The sequence below is a fragment of the Vanessa atalanta genome, chromosome 25 (genome assembly GCF_905147765.1).
Source record: "Vanessa atalanta chromosome 25, ilVanAtal1.2, whole genome shotgun sequence".
In the NCBI taxonomy this organism is placed as follows: Eukaryota; Metazoa; Arthropoda; class Insecta; order Lepidoptera; family Nymphalidae; genus Vanessa; species Vanessa atalanta.
The window spans coordinates 1163991-1180174 of NC_061895.1; the positions used below are offsets into that span (position 1 = coordinate 1163991).

Sequence of the window (16184 nt, forward strand, 5' to 3'; positions counted from 1 at the left end):
GTCTGCATTCATAGATAGTCGCAATGCGTCTGTCGGACGCCGTACGAAGAATTCCATAGCACGTGGCCCAGTTGTTGATTTAGGAGGTTAATGCTGAAAATTAGGCCTATTGTTTTGTCTACTATTTAGATTCGGGTGACTTAAATTAAATTACTCTTGGTGTTTTTATTTGTGTCGTCTTTATGTAGTTAATTTTATTATCTCATATTGTTTAAAATAGTTCGTGTATGAAGTGTTATTTAGTTTATTTAACAGTCCGAGATTATATTATACAAAAAAAGAATGGTACCCTAAAACAATTTCGATTGGATATTCTTAAGCGATTGATGAAATTAATTGCATTTTATTTCATCGACATTTTACACCTGAAAATAAATAGGTTTGATTGTATACCACAATTATTTTCTATCAATGCGCAGTTTGTCTCAATCGTAATTTATATGACAATGTGATTAAGAGTGTGTTGGCTGCCTAAGTTAGACTGTAATAAATGATCTATTTAATTAATCCATGTGATTAGATCAGAGAGCGATGGCTCATTATTTACTATAATTAATATTTGTTGTGTGAAATATAAAGTTATGAATTTTCTGTCATATAGAAATAGGACATTTAAAACAATTTAAAATCTATACTTAGCTTTTTCCTTTGTATTACATGTCATAATAGTCTTTTGCATTTGTTATATTCCAAAAACGTATATAACTATAATTTGTCTTGGTTCGGTAAATAGTTTTAAAGGGTCGATTTGAATAAATTAAAGATCGAGGAGAAAAAGAAAATACAACCTTCCAAGCAACATCTCAGTGTCTCAAAATCTAACGAAATTATGTTTTTCAAATTAAAAGTACATATTACGCAGTTTAATATAAGCGTTGATAAATAATTAATCAGCAGCTCAAGACATGACCTTGTATACATGTAACATTTAACTAAATCATGCCTATACATGATAAACCTTACTTATCAATTTTTGAATAATAAAGTGGTCTTAAATATTCGCTAAATAATACGTCATGTAGCTATGAAAACTTTAGTAAAACTAAATGATGTCACAAGTATTGAATTAAGTATTGAATTTATTCTAAATTGATTATATTTTTAATTTGAAAATGGAATGACAGTTTCTTTAAGCGCTATTCTGTAAAAACGTACTTCGTATCTCACTCGTAAAATATCGAAAACAGGTTTTGATGCTTGTGCCTTTTAAATATTATTATTATTAATATAGTCAATCTCTCATATGACTTTCTGAAATTTTACGATCGAGTGCGGTGAGTTTCGAGATTGTTCTTACAGAAATATGTTTTATCTGCGAAGCGAGATAAAGAGAATAAGTATGTATGTTACAGTATGTTGAGTTTCATTACATAAGTTCTTTAACCAATGGCCTAGATCCAAAAATAATATTGATGATGCTAGCTCATATATCGAGCTGTCAAATCAGAAACTAGCACGGGTTTCGTTGAAACAATACCTTTTTTTTCAATATGAGGATCTCCGTGGATACGGATTATTATTGTTTTATTTGGATAAGCGATTTGTGTGGTAAATAAACACTGTTTTGGTGGTTTTGGTTTACAGTTTTTAGTAGGATGGTAAGTAAGCTAGCTTGTTTATGCAAGATATTGTGTTTGACATGTCTCAAGGAAAACGCTTGAAATATTTTGGGAGTGATGAAATAGCAATAGATTCAAAGTACCTTTCACAATCCGACGTCTATGTAACATAAATAAAGTCGATATACAATGGTCGTCCTAGACTACATATATTCAGTAATAAATATCTAGCCAGCTCAATTCATAATATTTAATTAATCGTGAATATCGTTCCGTTAATCCTCCTACTACAAAACTGGGTAATTGAGTATTTTCTAGTACCGATTAGTATTTTAATTTAACGTAAATTCTTGTAAAATATCACATAATATTTAATTCTAGACTACGATAAGGTATATTTAGAGGTAAGCGTGTTTGTCTTAACGAGACAATGGATAGATGGAGATGTATATCTTCTACGAACAATATAGTCATTTTTAAAATTATAATTTTATTAAGTTAATGTCACTTTTTAAACAACCAAAAAAATTGACGTAGCTTAAATTAATTCAAACGAACTTCCATATTTCTATAAATTTATGGAGCTAACGTTAAAGCCCAAATGATTCCAGAACGAAAAAGCAGAAGTAAAACAGAAATGGGCGTCGCGTCTACTCGGGAAGCTGAGGAAAGATATAACGCAAGACTGTCGAGAGGATTTCGTCCTCAGTATAACGGGCAAGCGGCCGGCCGTGTGCGTGCTCTCCAACCCCGACCAGAAGGGCAAGATGAGACGGATAGACTGCTTGAGGCAAGCTGATAAGGTAAATACATATTGACATTACAAACTCCTTAAAATAATAAGATTTATTTAAACTTTTGTCACTTGCATCAAATACGCAAGTTTTAGGTGACTGGAATTGGTAAAAAAAATGTTGTTAGATTTAACCCACCCATGCCAAGATTTAAATTAAATGAAATCTCGTACATTTTCGCTGTAAATAAATTTATAGCTCGTATAATTTGTGTTAATGAAAAAAGTATTTTAATATTAAATGTACTAGAAAATAGAATTCCGATTTAAAAGAAGTATTTTCAGACTAAGATATAGTTGATTTAAAAAAAATAATTAATGACTATAAGTTTTATGAGGTGTTTTCTTCTTCGATATTGATTTTTGATTTATGCGGCCTCAATAAGAATGTCATATATACTTAATAAAGAGTATTTTACAAATTTAGAGAACTACCGATGTGATCAGAATTAATATAATTCATAATAATGTTTTCACTTGTAAATATTTCAGGTGTGGCGCTTAGACCTGGTAATGGTGATATTGTTCAAAGCGATACCGCTAGAGAGTACAGACGGGGAACGCTTAGAGAAGCACCCAGAATGTACGCAGCCGGGGCTCTGCGTCAACCCTTACCACATCAACGTGTCTGTGCGCGAACTAGACTTGTACCTCGCGAACTTCATCAACAGCTATGGTAATGGGAGCGACGGTCTACCAGGTCTCTCGCTCACTTATAATTACAACGCTTAGTTCATTTTTGTTAATGCTGGCATTGATGATATTCGAATTTCAAAATTTTTAATTTCGAATTTCCATATATAAAATTTCAGAACAAGATTGTTTTAACATTTTCGGTAATAGATGGTTAAGCTGATGGATTGTTTTCAGCTTTCATCTGTAAAATCATCAAAGCTAGTAACTGTTTTATTTCATGAAATTATTTGCTAACACTCGATTGTAAAACTAGAGCTGCAATTGTTTTATTTTCTGGACTTTTGTTTTGCATGTAGCTAGAAAGCAGTATACATATTTAGTACCTCAGTACATATAACTGATATGTTTCAGATATACTAAGCGGATCTCTCTCTCCACATCCCACTAGGGACAAAGAGAATGAACACGAGGCTAAGAACAAAGGTAAACCGGCTCGTGTCGGTGTCGTGGCGTGTTCGTGTCGTGGTTAAGAATGGTGTTTTAAGCTTTCTAAATTGGCTTTGATTGATTTCGGGATATTATGAGAAAATATTTTCAGCCTATTATTGATTATTTTGTTTAAAAGATTGTCGTCAAATATTGGACTAATTGAAATTTGCTTTCCAATTATGTCGATAAATCATAGTTTATTAGGATATTTTTCTATAATAATAGTTTTACGATTTATTTTTTCACTTAATTTACTAAATGTAAATATAGTAAAGATAATAAGACACCATTTTTAGTCGCAGCAGTAAAATTGATGAGAGATTTTTTGATTGGTATTGCACAAAAACATGTTGTGATCACCATTTTAGATTTGTGCATTTGGACGTTTAAACTTATCCCTGTATTGGCTTGCACCTCATGCTTTCCTTGGTGTTTTGAAAGTTCTTGATGTTGCTCGATTGTTCTTTGTGTAATATGTACTGTAGTCGGTGTTCCTTCTCTTTCACTCTTTCGTTGGTATCGTGTAACTCTTAACAACTTTCGAAAAAAAAATTTGCTTCATTTATTAAATTTTGGTAGATCTTTCAACCAAATTTTTTCAAGTATGATCAAAGTTGCTTTTGGAACAAATCCGTTTGTTGCGGTGTTTTTGTTGTTATGAGTTTTGAAAACTAATTTAAACATCGTGATGATGGCTGTCAAAAGTTACATACCAAGGTTAACAGATTCGATGTTGTTTTAAATTGTACGCCATATTAATATTTTTCACGTAAGGTTATACTAATTTTGCTTTAAAATTTTGATTTTACGAGTAATTATTTTGTCTAAATACTAAAAATATTTTTGTCATAACATTAGAGATACATTATTATAAATTATATTAAAATACTTTTAATAAACACCAATTGTTTTGATCAACATTACTGTTGTTACGTTCGTTTAAAGCTAATTAACTTATATTAATATTTAAAATAGCATCGATCGTAGTTTTACTGTGTGTTTTTTCTAATTTAGATGTGTAAAATATTTTAATGTTTTACTTAAATATAAGTACTTGTTTAAGTGTTGTATAATTGTTGTATTTCTATAAAAAGTTGAATCATTTAGATGTGTTATTTTGAGTCCAATTCTGTTTGGCGATTTCCTTTTGATGTTTTTTACTTTATTTTCTATAATATTTCGAATCGTGGGTTACAGGCTATACCCATAATCCATACAACGGTGTTATTTGCAACGATATCATTTTAGCGACCGGTGTCTTCTCTTCGAAGGAGCTATGGAAGTTATCTAAAGGTAATTTCAGATGTCTTATCGATATATAACCTAACATTATTAATTAGTCGCTTCGTTTCTGTTAATCTCTTGACATCGCGTTTTGAAAGACGAACTCTTTTATTTACACGCGTTTTTGTATCGAAAAATTCTAATAGTAGTATCACTACTACTCGTAATAGTTGTGCTTAGTTCGTACCGTTTCACTCAATAATAATATTTTAGTGTTGGAGATGAACGCTTGCAGCATTACCACCTCGTTGACGTAGAAAATGCTCACGTAAAATATTTTAATCATTCTAGCGTCTATCCTCCAAGAAACAGGATCCGAATCACCGGGGGGCTCCGGGGGCATCAAACTGGAGTCCACGTACTATGGGTACAACAGCCCCGCGCCGCCCGCCTTCGAGCCGCCGCCCGAGCGCGCCACGCCCTCCGCCATGCTCGTCGGCCAGTGCTTCAGTGAGTCGCGTGAACTGAACACGAACTGCACCCCATCGACCCCGAATCGAATTCTGAATAATGTTGATCACTAAACATATTTATTATTTAAAATCGGGCTTAGAAAGAAAACTTTATGACAATGACGGATTGTCTACAAAAAAAGCCGACAAGTAAAATTACCACTAGAGGGTGGTAATTTTATAGCAATTCATATCAGTCGTGTGATACGGTCGTTGAAGGACATATGTACATGTTATAATTCCTTCATTTATATCTGTTTCAACTTCATTAAACATTTATTGCAATACAGGTCCAACGAATCAGCAAATAAATCTCACAATATCAATTTTAAAATTTTATTTCTCTCTTTCTCGAGGTCTTTTATATGTATATACGAGTAGATAATTTAATTTGACTATTTCTATTAGTGAGTATCCTAACGGTTTCAATTGAATGCTCATGACTCATTACTGTTATATATTATTAGTAAAATCCACAATTACATATTAATCGTATGTGCGCAAGAACGGTACCAAAACAAAACGACGATACGTGCGCTTAGTTGATTAGTATTCACGATTCGTCCGACTTGTTCGTACACGGATCTCGTACTAAATACGGTCGCATAAGATTATTTCATATGAATCATTATTAACATTGCATTTATTTGGTTACGGGTTCATTGTATGGGTCGCTGACATATTTTGTTTATCGAAAGAAATAAATTTGTATTTTTATTTGCATTCAAATTTGGTACCGGTGTTTGAACATCTGTGACATTTTAATTGATATTATTTATAACAATCGTTTTGATTTAGAAGTAATATAAACATATACAAATCCAAATTAAATCACGTGGTATGGAAAATTAACCAGAGACAATAAAATGGGGTGTTAAGAGTTTTGTGAAGGTCTTTACACTGTTACTACAAAGCCTTGCGCCTTTGAATTGAAACTGAACCAAGATATCATTTCTCTATTTATAATTGATAATCTTAATTAATAGGATTTTTATGTGAATAAATATTTCTGAGAGCAATTATATCATTCAAAATCAAATCACTTTTGAATTGTCATTTAACATAACTGTATTAAAAGTAAAACTAGCGCCGGTTTTTTTGGTTCTAAATGTACTGAGAAGAACCGCCAAGAAAGTCACGAGTTACTCTTTTCCAACATTTGAAAGTCAACGACTATTATATAGACGCTTTTTTTATCATCTATATAATCTTGTGTTGAATAATATGCCTTATTTATTCATGTCTTTTTTGACAAACGAAGACAAAGTTAAGTGCCAGTATTGATAGTGTAAAAACGCCTTTAAATTATGATACGTAAAAATGTTACACTTGACAGATTTGTTGTGGAATTTAATGTTTAAACTGGAAAATCAATCGTCTAATACGACACGTATTGAAGTTTTACCAAAGTCACTAAGAACTTATTCATAGATGTTTGTATAAAAATAATTGAATGTCTGAATAATTTTGTTATATCTTCGTACAACGATCAGTCACGTTTTATGTTTGGTGTCCAAGCACGCATTATTCAGGCGAAAATAATTCGCATTGTGCGCACTGTCGTTTCCTTTTTTTAAATTATATGCAAAACGCTTTTTTTGTTCTAAGTCAATTTTAAATTTAAACATAAGTTTTTCTTCTCCATTACGTCACCTATCTTGGTGGTTTGCTTGATGCAAGCCTGTCTGGGTAGGTGCCACCCACTCATCAGATATTCTATAACCAAACAACAGTACTCAGTATTGTTGTGTTCCGGTTTGAAGGGTGAGTGGGCCAGTGTAACTACAGGCACAAGGGACATATCATCTTAGTTCTCAAGGTTGGTGGCGCATTGACGACGGTAATGGAATGTTTAATATTTCTTACAGCGTCATTGTCTTTGGTCGGTGGTCACCACTTACCATCAGGTTTGAATGGGCCTTGATAATAAGCGGTCACTGCAGCCCATAGACATTATCACCGTAACATTTTTAACGATTTCTTACAACACCAATGCGCCACCAAACATGAAGACTAAGATATAATGTCCATGGTGCCTGTAGTTATATGGCTCACTCACTCTTCAAACCTGAACAAATTAACACTAAGTATAAGAATATCTGGATCACAATGACTTAAAACAAAATGCGTGCACCAATTTTTATATTTTTATAATTCGATACATACAGTTCCAGTTACCAGTAGCCCAAGTTTAAATCTACATACGTATTTTTATTTGGCTCATTAGTTATGTTTGTTTGGTTTTACAGGTATTCCCCATAGTTCAGCGGGTCTGAGCGCAGCACAATCGCCCCTAGTGCCTTCTAACACCATCTTCTACCAGCATGCGCCACCTCCCACGGATACACATCCAACGGGTGAGTGTCGTTGCTGTTCGAATAAGCAACATGCGATTAATGTTTAAGCGAAACCTAAAATAAGTTCTTATATATTTTTTAATATCACGAATATTTCAAGAAAATTGACTTAATATTTGGGGAATTCACTCGAATTGCAATAAAATCTCATAGGAAAATACCCTAGATCTGAGAAGCGCTAAAGAACGTGAGTGTTTTTGTATGCGACGCAAAGTCACGATTGTTTAAAAAGGTAAGTATGTATTTGATTGATAACCAAAACGAAAAAAAAAATATATAAACGGTTGATGTGTCTAGCCGGTTAATGTTATCCCCTCCAGCATCAGAAGCGCTGACGAACCAGCACGGCGGGAAGTACGACGGCGCGCCGCAGGACTCGCTCGGGGACTTCGTCACGTTCGTGTGTCAGGAGCCGCCCTCGGATGTGCAGCAGTTACAGGTTACATACCAACTTGAGAAAATATTTAAGTGCCCTTTTTTACGCTTTTATGATAAATAAAAAGTGCTGCAAGTGAATGGGTTGAGGTCCCAATGTACTCCCCTTAATTCCAGTGATTGTAGTGTTCCTTTAAAGTCCACTCGAGTCAAATACGATACAAATATGTTTAGTTTCAAGTTAATTGTTTTTATTATTAAATAATATGGTGTGAATATGCAATTTAACACCTGAGAAGCTATAGATAGCTCACCAAGAGAATTGATGTATAGCAAATAGAAATTATAAGTGAACGCCTTAATAAGAGAGATAAATATCTCTCTTCTTAAGCGTGCCTAGCTGTGGGGCTTTCTGTTACGTTATTATGTTCAAGTAACATGGTATTTAATAATATATAACTTCTGTGTAAACGAAAATACTTTGTTAAGATTTTTTTGTAATATTTATTTTCAGGTTCACAGTTTATCGAGAAGCCCCAAGCCTTACTTCAGCAGTTCGATGTTACCCCCACCGCCTCTGCCCCCCATGGCGAGGCCGGTCACAATTATCAGATCTACGGGTAGGATTTATTATTTAATAGTTCTATGGTTAAAACTGATAGTGGATAGTGATTTATCCCGGAAAAACTATGTTATATTACGAACTTAAACATGAAAATTACATCGACGTAATTTACAATAATTTCAATAAGGCCTTTGATTAACACAACTCATTTGATGATTTTTTTCGCACATAACTCATTCGTTCGTGGTGTCTTGCTTTAGATTTTATGTAATAATCAATATTTTATGATTTATTTAATTTTATGGTCATGAATTTTACCATTTAAAATCTCACGTGGAGTTCACCAGGGGTACCAAATTCGGTCCCATTTTATTTCTGAGTTTTAGTGACTTATTCAGTTAGATTTATTAAAACTACTCGCTGCGATGTAAAGTGTGTTAATACGATTAATAATAATTGTTTGAATTATAAATTAAATTGACTTAAAAACAAACTAAAGATATTATTAGAAACAAATAAGTAAACTATTGACTTCGCTTTTAAATTATTGAGAAATGTAAAAAATTCATCATCTAAAGCATAGCTTTTTCTGTCAATCGGTCAAAAATCTCACGAAATATCTCACATCCTCAGCGAGCGAGGTGGGCGTGGGCGGCGTAGGCGTGGGCGTGGGCGTGGGCGGCGGCTCGCCGGCGTCCCCCGAGGTGCGCTCGCCGCCCGCGTCGCCGCGACGGCGCTCGCCGCACTACCGCGACTGCCACCCGCCCATCTCCCACTTCAACCACTACCACGCACAGCCGCAGCAGGTAACCCCGGCCGGGTGGGCACGTGAGCCGCCGGGCACTGTACTATATGTGTATGTGGAGCGGTAGTGGCATGACGTTGTGTGGGCCGCAGGTGTTCGGCTACGGCGCGGTGGGCGGCGGCTCCCCGCCGGGCGGGCTGGGCCTGTACGCGCCGCGCGCGCCGCCCCGCGCGCCGCACAGGTACCACGGCGGACAATTTACGTAAATCTAATTATCTATCTAAACACATTCCTCGCGTGTACTTTCGTACCGAATCTGCCTTACGCTCTCACTCGCACTCTGTACGCCCAGAAACTCCGGATCCTGACGCTGGATCTTTGATCGAGATTTATTTTCAATGTTTGATTTCCTATTCAATTTTGACGCGTGACATCTTTTTTCTCGCTTCCCTGCAATCTGTGATGATTTTCGTCCATTTCGTCGAAAGGGACGACAGTGTGAACCCAACCTATATTCCGAGAGGATATAATGTCAACCTACCTGACTACCAGATGAGGTGTCAGATGTGTGTAACATACGGAAGGCCTACTTGTTTTTTTTATTAAAATCGTTCTCATATATATACGTTTATGATAACTCATTTATATTTAAAATATATCTCGATTAATTTCTGGTTGTACGATTTACTAAATAACATACCATAGTGCAAGAAATCTAAGAAATACCTATGCCGTTTTATAATTATTCACCTATAACGATTTACTTAAGATCAAACAATGAGAGTTAGACTAAACATTTTGAGTACAGTTTAATTTTCTTTGCGACATTGCGATAGTTAGCAATAATTACGATAATTTAAAATCTTTTACGGCTAATTAAAGTGTATTCCATAAATTTGTTGTACTGCAGTGAAAAAAGCGTATTCCACATCTAACACCTAGTTCTACTACATAAGTTCTAATTTTAAAATAAAAGATAATAAACGTTAAATTTTATTCCATTTGTTGGTAAAATAATAAAACCTTTAATTTAATGATATAGATTATTAATAATTAAATTTTCCAATGAACAAAATAAAACAAATTGAGTGAGAAATGCAGTTTAATTATTGAATATCAAATTAAATAAGTGTTACTGTTTTAGGTGGAACGCTCCATTCCCAACATTAGAGGAAGAGTTTAATATAATGACAGCACCAACGGGACCTGACCACGTCGTGCTCTTAGACGATGGTAATTTATATCACGTTCTCACAAATAAGTGTCTTTTTTAAATTAAACGAATATTGATATTTGGCGCCCAAACAGGGACCACTTCGATATACGCGCTGTGAACGTATTGAAAATACTCATATCCCATTGGCACATTAAAATCGAGTTCAATCGAGTGAATAATTCTGCGCTACCGTATGGGAGAATCATAATTCCGAAGTCTTTTACATTCCAGAACGCTTCTTCCAATCCAACGTGATCACCTCGGACGCGACGGCCATGGACACGGGCGCCAGCGTGGGGCAGGCCGTGGGCGTGGACGCCGACGAGCTGGCGCCCGACAAGCCGGCGCCCGACCTGCGCTCGCCGTGATCCGCGCCGCCGCCGGCCGACCCGGCAGACCCGGCCGGCCCGGCCGACCCGGCCGGCGCGGCCGCGCTGCGCTGGACGCCCGCGCCGCTGCCCCACTGGCGCCCCGTGACGCATAAGACTGTTTGAATTGCATTCGAAATTCAGATGTAAATTCTTTTCGTTTGACAATAATTTTCTACGTCCGGCGCCGGCCGGTCGTCGGTTCGACGGTGGAATGGGGCTAGTGTAAATATCGCATTGGACTCGGCGAGGGTTGTAGTCGAATTTAAGTTTGGACTCGCTCCCTGTCGGCCGGCGGTGTCCGTCGACGTCGACGTCTCTGGCCCGTGACCGACGCCGTCGGCCGACACGTTATTATTTCGTTTATAGATGATACGAAAAGCAATACTCCAATGATAATTATGTAAAAATATGATGTTACGGAAAATTAAAACAACATATTATATTCTAATATTTTTATAGAATATAAATCGAGTATGATATGATCAAGCCTTCCAGTAATTTAGTGAAATAAAAAAAAAATATTAATTATAATGCAGCTTATGAATTATTTTGCTGACCTCTAAGGCAGTTAGGAGTGTATATGAGAACATATGCTTCCAGTACTGGCGTCAAAACAAGTTGCGATTGACGGTAGTGTGATATTATAAGTTGTTTTAATTTCGTTGTTGTGTGTTTTGTATTGAAAAAATTTTTTAGAATAAGCGTATGTAGATTACAGAGATTTTTTTTTTAACTTATTGAACGAATATATAATAAAGACGAGCCTTGCTTAAGAGATTAGTTTAGTTGTGTAATTAGAAGCCGAGTGCTGATCAATTATATTGTTGCATTTTCGATCCGAAATTTCAATTCAATTAAATAAATGCGTTAAACTAATGATGAATGAAAGTTATAAAATATAAATATTTTATTAGAACTCGTCTTGTTTTACGGTTGATGTTTTCAATGAAGATTAATAAGTTACAGCGGAACGATCAGAATATAAAAAAAAAAAAAATTGTATAAAACTAAAAAAAAAAAAAACAAAATATTATAACGTCGCCTAACCTTGTCAATTATGAAAATTCGTATCGAAAGCAACAATGATTGATGTGTGTAGTTCGACATTTGTCGGGGGACATTTTATAGGTGCCTTTTATAAAGAAATCGTATATAACTTACGACCTAGGGACTTGTAAATTGTAGTTTTTTTTTTTTTATAATCCATCCACTTACACCTAAACCGTGGACTCATTACGTAAACCGAAATGACGTATTTTGTGGCCAAAGAGTCCAGCGTAACGAACTTTTTGGTTGCAAAATATAATTAAATTACTTACTTTCATTACATTATTTAGCAATACGTGGCCATACGTGAAAAGCTAGTCATTAGAATAACAATGTAAATTTATTGTACTTAAAATAAAGAATATTTACATTAATATAACCCCTTACGTTTATTAGTAAGGGATGAAAACTAAATTTGTGGCCAAATTACACTTAATGAGATCCAAATATATATACACGATTTTTTAATAGATTTAGATTTATAAGTGTGGTATGATTAAGTTGGGTTTGTACTTTAAGTTCGAAGTTCACGATCACGGTCTGTTCCAATCGAAGACGGAGTAGAAATAAACAAACCTCAGATTACTGAGCTCTGCTATATTTTGTAAACAGTCAAAGTATTAGAATACTAATTACTACGTTGGAAAAAAATACTAAACTCACTCCAAAAGTTCCAAAATTCGAGCGTGAAATGTCAGAATATGTCCGAATAAAATTTATAGGATACACGTATCAAAATGGCGTATCGCCGTAAGTCGGATGTCAACACGAGTGAGATACGAAATGAAATCTTATTGAATCGCAACTCAGTATTTATTACACCTGTATTTTAAATAAACTACTTTAATTTGAAATCCAAAGTTCCGATAACTTCGCTGATATTAAAAAACGCCATTTTGCAGATCTATAAATCCACGGACTATTTAACTTCTCGACCAATCATGTCACGTCAAATGTGAAATGTGTTTGTTTGTATTGTTTCCTTCTTTGATTGGAATAGACTATAATATGTACTTTAATCTCATTAAAAGCTTGTTCTGCAAAATAAAACAAAATCGTACATCATTTAAATGTTCATTAACGACGAATTATGAGTTATATCATCAAATAATAAAGCATGTCATTTAAATTCAAAATTATTTTTATTAATTTTTGCAGAACAATATTTTTAAATATTATTTAAAATCGACGTCATTTCAATATTATATCGTATGGTCTTTCAGTGTTCTCGTTTCTTGAATTAACTTTTAGTTGTCATACTTATAAAGGCAAGTACAAGCCGCATTGTTTTAAATAATAATTTCCGTTGCACTATTGATAAAAAAAAATGTATGTAGGGAATAGAATAGGTAACGTAGCAATAAATGACAAGCAATAAATTAAAAATATTATAATAAATACAGCTTTAGTGAAGCTAGAGATTGGTACTGATGTAGAATCCAACAAATATAAACAGTCGACTCGCGATATTTTTTGTATAGATAAAATGCCGGAGAACTGAGTTCTAAGTAAATTAAGTATAACATTGAAGCGGTTTGGTACAATTAATACATAGCTATTTCACAGAAAAATAAACTATAGATATATAAATATAACTGCAAATATAGTACGACTAGACAGAAGGCGGAAATTAGTCAATTGCTAGCTATAGACATAATTAGAGGATATAGTACAGAAAAATTAAATAGTAACGACACTTAAGGCTTTTGAATACATTCGGATAACCAACACGAATTCGTCGTATTATAACGCGAACGAAGTGACTTTGTAACGACGGCAATAAATATGGTGACGAATTTAAAAGCTAATTGGTGCAGAAAATTCTAGACTGTGATTAAATTGTTCATTCTGGACGTGTCTTATATTGAAATAGTCGTTTTGTATGATTGGCAGTGCACGGGCAGTGCTATAAAGGAAAGATATTATTGGTACATATTGTTAACGGAATGTGACATGTTGTATGAAATGCATTTGTTATGATTATGACAAACATAAGAATTGTAATCAAGTTTAATAATGAGAGGTGAAAAGGTTTTTTATTGACAGCGTCAGTAGATTCAGTAGTGTTTTTTATTAATAGCTTTGCAATAGTTGGTGTGATTGCGACAAATGCGGAATGTAAAAAAAAAAAATACTATAAAAAAAAACGACGAATATTATATAATAAGCGAAATAATTCACGTGTTTGTCGCAACATAATTTTGTTTTGACGTTTGATTAGCACCATTGTTACGATATGGAATAATAATTGAAAGCCTAAACATTATGTGCCTTAGATACAACAATATTGTATATTTATGATGCGTTCTATACAACGTGCTAACTAGAAATAAATGATTATTGTTATTTTAAAGAAAAGCCTCGTCCTCGTAACTTCGTTATTAGAATTGTTTTACGCGAAGGCTTGTCTCTGGATCTCCTATCGATTTATTTGTCCCAAACACGGCTAATTTAAAAAAAAAAAAACATAAGATATCAAGCTGCCTTTTTATAGGTACTCTCGTTTCGATCCTTCCGTATAATCTAGTCGGTGATATCTATACTTCTAAATTAACCCAAACTGGAAACTCAAGTCTGGACATTGATTTCGAATCCAGATTATAACTTTAATCCTCATCTAATAATTATTGTACGGTTAAGTAAAGCTTTTACGCGTAGTTTCGCTGATATATAAATACTTCTAATATATTATATAATTTTAGTACTTACATACATTATACCCACTTACGTACCCATTATGTAATTTACTGGCATGTATATCTTAATCTACGCGGCGTTTCGGATAGGCTCGCTATTTCTTTGTGAGAAGTCTGTAGTTGACCCTTGAATTCTGGCATCGCTTCTTAACATTATCTGTCGATAATCGAAACAGCATCTATTATAATTATAATATTCACACTTTATAATTTCATCCTAATATATTTATATATAAATTATAAAGAAATAAATAATGTAACTAAAATCCGTCTTATTAAGTTTCTTTGGATTTCTGAATTGGAATAACATACGTAACTAAATTATAATTGTAAAGATAAATTATTAAACAATAGAAAAATTACATCTAGTTACGATTTTATTAGTTCATCGAATTTGATGTGCAATTATAAATTATTTAGCGAATTTATTAATTAATTTTTAGTATTGATTGTGTCCATGACCATTATTGTCTGTAAATATCTTCCGAAGTGTATTTATATAATTTTCTATTTGTACAATTAAACTGTAGTAAACAATTAAGAGTTACAATGTTTGTCCTTACATTAATTTACATGTTTTCTATAGGTTTTTTTTCTTTTTTTTTTAATTGTGTTTAATCTGTCGTGTAAATCAAATGACGTGACGCCTTGACACAGACTGTGAAATGTAAAAATAATACCTGGAATATAAAAAAAAAAAACAACGCGTCATTCGATTTACAAACGAATATAAACTAAAGATAGACTTGTAAAAATGTTATAACATGTATTTTTAACCTATACATAGTAAGATATTTATAGAATTTTAGTCGTTTAATTATTTCGAACGACTTGTTATAAAGAAAATTGGTGCTTAAAGCTTAAACAAAATAAGTACGGTACTCGTGTGCCGTGTGTGTATTGTCATGAGGGGTCGGAGCATTTGACATAGCATGCGTTGTTATGCTCGAATTTGACGCGGAATCACTTATGCATATATGTATCGAAATTAAATTGCGTAATCGCTAAAGTATTATTAAAATATAAATGTTCTTTTTTTAAATTATAATCCTCGCACAAAAACAGACATCGAATTATTTATAATGTACTACATTACAAAGTTACCGCGTACATATATAACGTACAAAAGGTTTTTTATGATTGATAGTTAGTTTTTATTAGGTTCTTTATATGTAATGATTGTTGTTACAGTGATAAATGATTTTGCGTTGAATTATGAGCAATTATAATAATGTAGGTAAACTTTGCTCAATAACGATGAAAACTGAAAGTGTTACAGTTGATGCAATACAATGAAACAAACAGAGTTGAGTTTTATTTTAATACCTTTACCATTATTTTGTGATTTACTCAATTAGGCAAAGATATATTAAAAAAAAAAAAAAAAAACACTGCCGGTGCCAGGAATATTATTCTTCTTTTGTACCTACATTTTAATTTTAGAATTTAAAAAAAACAATTATCGAATCAATGTCTTAATATTATTTAAAAAAAAACCTAAACTGAGAAAACATATATTACATATATTAATATCAAAATATTCGTTCAAATCGGTTTTAAACGGTTATGTTACAGGTCAAGGTCGTGGAATAAACGCTT

The 16184-nt window shown here is 33.7% G+C and overlaps 1 protein-coding gene across 9 annotated transcripts in view; it reads left to right on the plus strand.

The window, feature by feature from the left end:
* LOC125073668 (nuclear factor 1 B-type) overlaps positions 1-15891 on the plus strand; it is a 54687-nt gene extending 38796 nt beyond the window's left edge. For 2 of the 9 annotated variants that reach the window (XM_047684602.1, XM_047684607.1), the window contains exons 3-14: positions 2171-2362; positions 2845-3052; positions 3400-3471; positions 4675-4770; positions 5053-5211; positions 7463-7570; positions 7891-8009; positions 8460-8565; positions 9144-9316; positions 9408-9517; positions 10400-10488; positions 10703-15891. In XM_047684602.1, the coding sequence (XP_047540558.1) occupies positions 2171-2362; positions 2845-3052; positions 3400-3471; positions 4675-4770; positions 5053-5211; positions 7463-7570; positions 7891-8009; positions 8460-8565; positions 9144-9316; positions 9408-9517; positions 10400-10488; positions 10703-10839 (1569 nt within the window). In that variant the 3' untranslated portion in view covers positions 10840-15891. The remainder of the gene's footprint in view (positions 1-2170; positions 2363-2844; positions 3053-3399; positions 3472-4674; positions 4771-5052; positions 5212-7462; positions 7571-7890; positions 8010-8459; positions 8566-9143; positions 9317-9407; positions 9518-10399; positions 10489-10702) is intronic. The other 7 variants (XM_047684603.1, XM_047684605.1, XM_047684604.1 and 4 more) reach the window with 7 other exon arrangements.
* The last annotated feature ends 293 nt before the right edge of the window (positions 15892-16184 follow it).